The sequence below is a fragment of the Alligator sinensis genome, unplaced genomic scaffold, assembly GCF_000455745.1.
Source record: "Alligator sinensis unplaced genomic scaffold, ASM45574v1 scaffold436_1, whole genome shotgun sequence".
NCBI lineage: Eukaryota > Metazoa > Chordata > Crocodylia > Alligatoridae > Alligator > Alligator sinensis.
Window position 1 is genome coordinate 83,272 of NW_005842172.1, and position 8,805 is coordinate 92,076.

Below are 8,805 nucleotides of genomic sequence, written 5' to 3' on the forward strand. Positions count from 1 at the left end.
GAATGTCTGTCCCTCACCCTGAGGTTTGTCATTTCAGTCCCTTTTTAGGCTCCTCATCTCATTGAGGAAATTTTTCCTTCTCCTCTGTGTAACTGACTCCTCACTTTCTTCCTAGAATTCTTGATCTTCCTTTCTTCTTTCCCTGGCTGCTTCTCAGTTTCCTTCCTCTAAACTAAGTCTTCTCACAAGGTGTGTCTCCTAAGAATCTATCATACAGGTTCCTAGTTCCATTTTATAATGACTAGTGTGAGGGCATTGCTACCCAGTGGGTAGTGCCAGGGTGTGGAGCTGGAGTTAAACAACCAGAATATGAATTAGGGTTAGGAAACTAACCAGGATCTGGAGATGCCTTGTAAGTAGCCGGACAACAGAAGTTTCAGAGTGACTGCAGAAGCTGAACTAAACACTGGAACAACTCCAGGGTGCCATGAAGTGTGATGAGATGAGTGAGAAAATAAGTGCAGGCTCAGACATGCCCCTGACTGGCTGATCGCCCACGTCTACTGCCCAGCTCCTCTGCAAAGAAGTAAGAACTGTAATATATAAACGAGTCTTTGGAAACTGGGTACCACTCAAGTCACAAAAGTTATGGAGGGGTGTCTTGAGCTCAATACAGGGTGCCTTGAGTCCAAAAAGGCTGAGAACCACTTCCCTAAACAGGCATCTGGGATTACCATATCTATGAATGTAGAAGTTCAGTTGTGAGTGCTGGCAGGACTCTTGGCCAGGTCAGCTGTTAACTCTGTGGTATTGTGGTTGTTAGTGGACCTGACCCAATCTCCTTGCCATGTCAGTCCTATCTCAAACTACAGTCTCAGTTTCTCTCTCGCTTTCCCCCCTCACCCCAGCCTCCAAAGCCTAGTTTAATCTCTTCATTCCCTGCAAGATTTCTTGTCTCCTGTCCTCCTTAAATTTCTGACTATTTTTCCTTCTCCATTTGAATCAGACTCCTTTCTGCTCTAGTATTGCACTGAGGGCACACAAGAGACTCTCTTTGTTTTCATTCCAAGTGTCTGGCAAGGATCATAGCAGTTGCGGTAAAATCCTGCTCAGCCCCAACTGAAGTATGTTCAATATGGGCAGAATCTTCAAGGATTTTAGTTGCTGTAATCTAAATATTCTCTGTGTGTGCAGTTTTCAAAAGGCTTATAACTTGGTCAAATTAGAGTGGGTTTCTGTGCGGACAGCAAGGCCACCCTGACATAACAATACCCATCCCCCTAGCCAAATTTCAAGCCCAGCTACAAGTTACAAGCATGGGACACCAGAGCTGTTCAAAGAAATAATCAATATCATGTTTTAACAGGAGCAAAACTGAACTTTTCCCCAGCTTCATACTTGGAAACAATAGAACTCCTTTGGATTTAAGTTAAAAAAAAATCAGGGTTATGTAGATAAATATTGTGGAGAAATAAAGCCTCCCAAATTAAAGATGGGCACAGTTATGAACATATTAAAAAAAGGTAAGTGATGGGAAACCTTAAGAAAAGTTGGTGCAACTAAAATTCATATACAAATAAACACGGTGTCACTCTATATGCAATCCAAAACGTTTTCATGTATTTTATTAATCATTTTTTGCAGTTCAAAATACAGTATAATCTTATAGCAAGCTTCATGATTTAAAAAAAAAAAAAGTATATTACTGTTAATTCACAAAAGCTTGTATTATAGCGGTGAGTCACCTAGCTATGCAGTGAGTCTGAATTAAAAAAAAAGAATCCATGAGCATAGAAAGAATTTGCAAATATTGAGGAATGGAACGGAAGTATAGTCATATTTTAAACTATTTGCTGAAAATGAATATGGTTGGTTAAGACTTCTGGCTGTTGCTAAATTAACTATGATATTCTAATGATTAACTATAAAAATAATCATATATTGTGAAAATTGACCAGATTTCTTTTTCTTCTCTTTCATACTACAAAACTACATAAGCACTGGAGGATATGAAAGAATATGAAAAAAAAATTAACTCTGTGTATACAATAAGTTTGCGATAGAAAGGTAGTTAGATGAGTTAGTCTGAAGTCCAGCAGAGAGAAGGTAGGGCAGGTTGATACCTTACAGACTAACTGGTTCAGAGGGGCACAAGCATTCATAAGCAATAACCTATTTTGTCAGATGCTATCAGTTTGTGATAGTCATTGCACTAGGAAGCCACCAAGAGAAATATTCTGGCTAGTTTTAAAAAATAGTCTGAATTATTATTTGAAAATTGAAATGACTATGTCAATATTTGCAGCTATGTAGCAAGAGTTATATTACCGAGTAAATATGTTACAGAATGTCACCTTCTAATATTCTATAGAGTATTAATAATATTAGTTATATAGTTTCAGATATTAAAGTAACCTAGGTCTGATCCTACACCATTTAAGTGAATGGGACCTGTGCCATTGACATTGATAGGAATAGGATTAGGGCATAAATTGATTATTTATTTCAAGCTACTGTTTTATGCAACTGATTAGATGAATTTTGTTTGGTTCTTTAAATTTTTCTCTCAGGTTTTTGTTATCTGTTATTAGCAGAGATGGGAAACGGTACTAGCAGAACCAATGGTTCAATCAACAGTCCAATCTACAGACCCTATTTAGGTGATTAGTTATGCTGAGGTTGTGTTGTTAGATTAGTCCTTAAAATACCCATGATTTTAAAAATAATTTTGAATAAGAAATTGTTTATATATAAACTTTTATGGCAACAGCACACTTGTAGGACTGATTGACTGAGTATATACATCTATATGTAATTCCCCAGTGTTACATATGTACCAACTGGGAAAGGAAAAGGTGGAGAATTTTGGATTTGGTACCAATAAGCTGGATAGATAGGGAAGGGAATAATAGGGAAAGCAGATGTTTTGATTTGTAGCTGTTAACAGAGAAGTGTTAAGGAAACTGTATCTGAAGAGATCCTACAGCTGTGGACATGAAGCATCTACCTGTATCTTTTTTTTAATGACTCTCATATGACATTTATGTCATATGCTATGAGGCCTTCCATGGAGAATCCAAGGTAAAATGACACTCTTTCGATGCTTTGGCCACTTCTTAGTTGACCCAGGAAAGCAGGTCGCACTGGTATCCTCATGTTTTCATTTATGCCATAGTCCACATAGATAATATTATCTTCAGTTTTACCATTTAAACGAAGGAGCAGCTTTTGGACAGCCTCTTCTTTCCATATGGCTCCACTCTGCCACGGGTAATACAAGTCCTGTAGTTTACAGCTACTGGAACACTGATCTATTTTTCCTTTGTGGACAAGTCTTTTCAGACCTTTACTTTTCCCAAGGTAGAAATGAGCTATTGGTTGTCTAGAATGACGCATAGACCAGAACTGCCCTCTGAAAACCTTCTTCAGTGATGTGATATACTTTTCCATTTGTGTAGAATCCTCATCTAGTACCTTTTGATTTTCTGGCCAGAACAATAAGGTAGCAAGGAAATAAGGTTGTGAAAAGTGATAATCTGGACCTATTTGCTGTAGCATTTTTCTAAGCTGTTCTCTCAGCTCTTGAACAGGATGTATCATCATGGAATTAGGGTTAATGCAGTTGAGAACAATATTTGCCAAAATGAAATTCTGTTTGTCTCTTAAGGAAGAGCTATGCTTAAGCAAAAGTGTGTATGTATGCACTATATCTTCCATCTTACTTTGAGCATGTTCATGATTGCCAAGGTATTCCAAAAGTCCTGAAAACTTGTCTGCTTTGGAAGCCTCTAGGCTTCTTCTGTAATTCTCTAACTGCAGAGACAAACTGAGCTTTGCACATATTTGTTTGTCTTGAAGCTGCTCAAGATCTGTGTAACAAAATATATTTACATATTTTTTGAAACTTTCTCGAACCTTCGTGCGTATTTTGAACTCTACAGTTTCTTTTTCTGCACTCCTTGGTTTCAGAAAGACAAAATAATCCATAAAAAAGTCAAATGCCCTTTTTAAATTTGACTTCAGTTTACTTAAGTAGTCAGTATATTGTTCAAAGGCCAACCGAAACTTTTCATAATCTGTGTCACTAACTACTTTTGGCAGATCACAGTTTCCTGAAAAATACTGAGCCATATGTTTTCTAGTCAGTGGATCCCCTTTGTTGAAAAAAGGAGTACGCTTAATGATATTGATAGTGTACAGACCAGTTTCTATCTCCCCCAGATAACCAGCTGTATTATACATGTAATACCTCCTTTTAGACTTCAGATGTTGCAGCCCTTCTTGTTCATTGTCTGTACTTTCAGTTTGTTGCTGGGATTCTTTAAAGGCCTCTGATGCTCGCTTTGCAAGGTTTAGCAAAAATTCCAGTTCCTCAACAGTTATGACAGTCCTCTTTACATTTTCTTCCACCCAGTGTATTATTTCACTTTTAAAGACTTGCCCTAAAGTATCTGATACATATGAATTACTTGGTGCTCTTTTTTTAGCTTCTTTGGCCCACTTCAGTGCAGAGTCAAATTTTTTCTTTTTGATGTAGAAGTGTCTTGCAAGGGCTTGACAAATGAATGCATTTTGACTGAATCTAAGGGTTCCTTCTTTCAATACATTTTCAACCTCAGCACACGTTTCTTCCTTCTGTATGGTTTCAATCAATGGGGAAAACAGTGTGTCTGTATCATCTCCATGTTCTTTACGTTGTCTAGTAATCAGCATGATTTGCACATCTTGTAGAAGTTTCTCTCTTCCTATGCCAGACTCGTAAAGTAAGTCCTGTCTCAGCAGCTGCATTGTAATTTCACTTTTAGATAAGTTATAAGATAGTTTCAATTCTTCTAGGCAGTGATCAGCAATCAGTGGATGAATGATATACATGCCTTTGTACTTTCCACATTCCTGCACTTCAGCCTGTATTAGAATATTGGAACAAGTTCCCATCTTCTCTTCCAAACTCTCCTGCCTCCAGAAAGTCTTAATAGCAGCAATTCCTAAGAATTCTTCACATTGGGATACTGAGATTGTGGACCGTGTAACATAAGAGTTTAATAGTGCCAGGAAGGAAATAAGCTGTGCTTGCTTGCTCGTAATGTCCAAGCCTTTCAGTGTATTCCTGACAACATTCTCTATGTACACTTTGTCAAAATTTTTTTTCATAATCATAAATGAATAGAAATCTTCAGGGTGCTGATGTTCCTTTTCAATTTCTTTTAGTTTGTCTTCAAAAGCTCTTTGCTCTTTGTGAGAAAGCTGGTGTTTTAGAGCAATACTATTCTTACCATTGCTCTTTGAACTTTCTTCAGGATTCTGAGATCTCATGCAGTTTAGAATGATTACTAGAGGGTTTTCATATCTAATGCAATTGTTTGTTATAGCTGACTGAATTTCATTTTGCAAAAGGTAGACATTTTCTTGTTCTTCAAAATCATCTACAAGAAGTAACACTGGGAAGTAATCTTCTTGGTTGGTTGCTCCATAGGTGATTACATTTGCCAACTGTTTCCCAATTTCTGCAAAATGAAGTGATTTGTTTTTCAGAATGGCACATCTGAATTTTTTCTTCAATTCCCAGAGGACATGCATAGCTAAGGTGGTGCCACCACAGCCTGGATGGTGATAAAGGTTGATGATTTTTGTAGATATTGGGGCACAGTAGGAATTATCTTCTTGAATCAGTTCTTCAAGTTTTTCATAACTGTCTCTTTTGATAAAAGGTGAAGAATAGTTTTCAGAGGAGAAGTAAAAATTCCACCAGGACACCTTACCACCCCGGTAAAAGTGCTCTTCTTGAGACTTCTTAAATTTAGAAAATCGATCTTTATCCTTCTCTATCTCTGTGTCTTTGCATTCATTTTCACAAAGTATTTCCAGTGCTGTCATGCTGTCTTCTCCTTTTTTCAAAAGAATGGTAGATGAACCAACTGAAGGCAGAAATCTCCGAGAAGACTGTGTTACTGATTTTAATTTTAGGATAGTACCATTCACCATTTCAAGATTTAAGTTAGAAATACATCTCTTTGTAAGTGCTTCTTCATCAATGAATCTGGCTTGTAGAAGGTCTTTCCATCTCTGGTATGTTTGTGCTCCAATACAAATGCAGAGCATGTCTTCAAGTCCTTTCAGTTCTTGATAAAATGTAGTAAATGTTTCAATAAGAGGATCAGCTGGGTCTTCCACTGTGGACAACAAAAGAAACACTACCAAAAACTTTCCTCTTTGCATTAGGTCTTTGTGTGAAAGAAATGAAATCAGTTTCCTAACTTCAGCAGCCGTTTCTCGTTGCCACATACTGGGTTCTAAAGGCTGATATTTTTCACCAGTCAAGTCTGACCTGCCATTGCAAAAAATCCAGCTGGGTTGATGATAGAGATTCAGCTTTTCAATGACTTCAGAAATCAAATTCCCTTTGATTTGATACTGGTTTGGAAAATGGAGGTTTACAGCTCGGTTTTCTCTGTAAGTTTTGACCACCCCATTGATTACTGACTCAGAGTCAAATTCTAGCACAGCAAACCATTTTATCTCCTGCAAAAATTCCAAATGCTGTGTTTGACTTGGATGGCACTTGTTGGTTACTAATATATACCAGTCATAATAGGAATTATCCAGCAAATCCTGGTTACCTGTGAGAAGGCAACGGAGCTTAAGACCCTCAGTCTGTTTCTTTTTTGTTTTTTCTGCGTGTTTTTTCTCTGCTGCTTGTCTAGCATCTGCTAAAGACTGGAGCTTGGTTTTAAATCCTGCTAGATTTTTAATGATATTTTTAGAAGAAGCTCCATCCCGTACAAATAGAGCAGGTTCCCAAGTCTCTGTCTTAAAAAGATATTGCTGAACCTGGAAAAATTTTGCTTCACAAATAGAGTGTCTTGGAACTATATCTACTTCAATGACAAATGTATTAGATGGAGTATTATTTTTCAATAATACTTCTACAAATCTAGGTTCTCTAATACAAGCTTTTGCTTCACTGATGTATTTTTCACCAAAGTATTTTTTGATTGCTTGGTTAAAATAGTCAATAAATGTATCTTTACTTCTTACTTCTACTCCTATAATTTCCCCATGTGGATTGTCCAGGACTCCAAAATGAATAGTGCCATTGGTACGGGAGTTCATACAGGCTGAAGCAAATCTAAAGACTTCATTGGTAAATTTCAGCTTAATATTTTCTTCTGTTGCATTCTCTGTGTTTCTGAGCTTTTTAAACTCATGTGCAGGATCAATGAGATTCAGTGGCCCAGTTTCAGGGACACTAAGGATATGACCCTGCATATAACGATGACTAGCATGAAACTCATCAAAAGGATATGGCAGACAAGTCTGTCCAGTTGGAAGCTGATTAATTCTCAATAATTTATTTGTTTTACCCTCTGCTTCAACTAACTTGTTTTCTGTTCCATCTACCAGCACAGATTTTAGAGGCTTAGTCCATGCAGATATCTTACATTCCTGTGTTGTACTGGAATCAACTGGTTTTGAGTCCCCCTTTCTGTTTTTCTCCATAATTTTTTCATCTTTCTTTTCTATCAAATATTTCTCACCAATGGGCTTTTTAGCATCTTCTTGCCCACTAGCCTGGCTTGGGTCTTCAGTGAGAATGCTCATTTGTTTCAGAGCATAGATAATTTGCAGAGCTGGGCCGTGTGTTATGCCCATATCTATAAGGGCTTGTTTAGTCAACGCCCTCAACGTACAGCCTGTCACATCCTGATTAAGCAGGATTTCACCGTGTTTTGGGTCAATCTTCAGATCTTCAACTACCCATTGGCTTACTTGCTCTTTTGTCCACTGCTCAAAGTTTTGAGACAAATCCAGTTGCTTACTTTCTTTAGTATTTGGATTTTTCTTCTTTCTTTAAAGAAAAAAATTGTAAAATTAGTAAACTTGTGATTTATCAGAGTAAATTAATTAAATAGTATCCCTTTGACTGTTTACTACTGATATTTGAGAAGGAAGGTTTATCTGTTGTTGGTTTTCATTGGATCAATTGTATAATTGAAACAGATGTCAGACAAGTTTCAGGCACAAAAATAACCCCCCAAAACCTTGTGCTTTGCATATTCCCTGGAACATCAACAAGAACACTCTGACACTACTACCATTTTTGGTTCTTCTATCTAATTTGAATCATCCCCCTGCTGGCTCCCTTGCTTGTCAGGTTTGCAGACAGTATGAAGAAGCAGAGAGAGGGAGATTGAAAAGCTCAGTATCATCAAGAGATGCATGCATGGGTGACTGGTGCCTCTTGAGTCAGGGGGGCACGTGCCCTCCCTGATACCAGTCAGCAACTGGGGGGATCCCCCAAGGCCAATCACATTGACTGGGGGGGTGTGGATCCTGCAGAAGTCCTGCAGCCACTTCCAGAAGCAGCGCAGCCACTTTTGTTGGTGGTCCCGCTCCACAGCCGGCACCCCATGGGGGGGCACCCCTGTGCTCCCCCTACATGTCGCCACTGGATGCATGCACTGCACAAGCCCCCCTCCCCTTTGCCTCAGAGTGCTAGCTGAGGTCTAGGGTCAGGCAACACTCCTGCCCCTTGAGCAGTGAGTGGGGAAAAGCCTGAGACGGTGCAGGCACATTGGGGGTTTACACTCCACTCTAATCAGAGCATCCTGCCAGGGCCTGGTCAAGGCCCCCTCAGCTCAGCAGTATGGAAGGGAAGGGAGGGCTGCTCTATCACCCCCTGGCTTCTAGCTTGAGCCACTGCAGGCATGTGCCTGCATTTCCTCAGTTCAAAGCGAATGTCTGTGTAGTTGCAAACTAGTTTAAATTAGACAGGTTAGACTAACCTGCAAAGATTGAATCATTTCAGGCTTGGACTTTATGAATGTCTGTCCCTAGCCTCAGGGTATATTCCCATGAGGAGGAATG

The 8,805-nt window shown here is 38.8% G+C and overlaps 1 protein-coding gene across 1 annotated transcript in view; it reads right to left on the bottom strand.

Moving 5' to 3' along the window:
* Positions 1–1,538: 1,538 nt before the first annotated feature.
* SAMD9L (sterile alpha motif domain containing 9 like) overlaps positions 1,539–8,805 on the bottom strand; it is a 19,637-nt gene continuing 12,370 nt past the window's right edge. Inside the window, exon 5 of the mRNA XM_006025892.3 lies at positions 1,539–7,786. Coding sequence (XP_006025954.1) covers positions 2,971–7,786 — 4,816 coding nt within the window. The 3' untranslated portion in view covers positions 1,539–2,970. The remainder of the gene's footprint in view (positions 7,787–8,805) is intronic.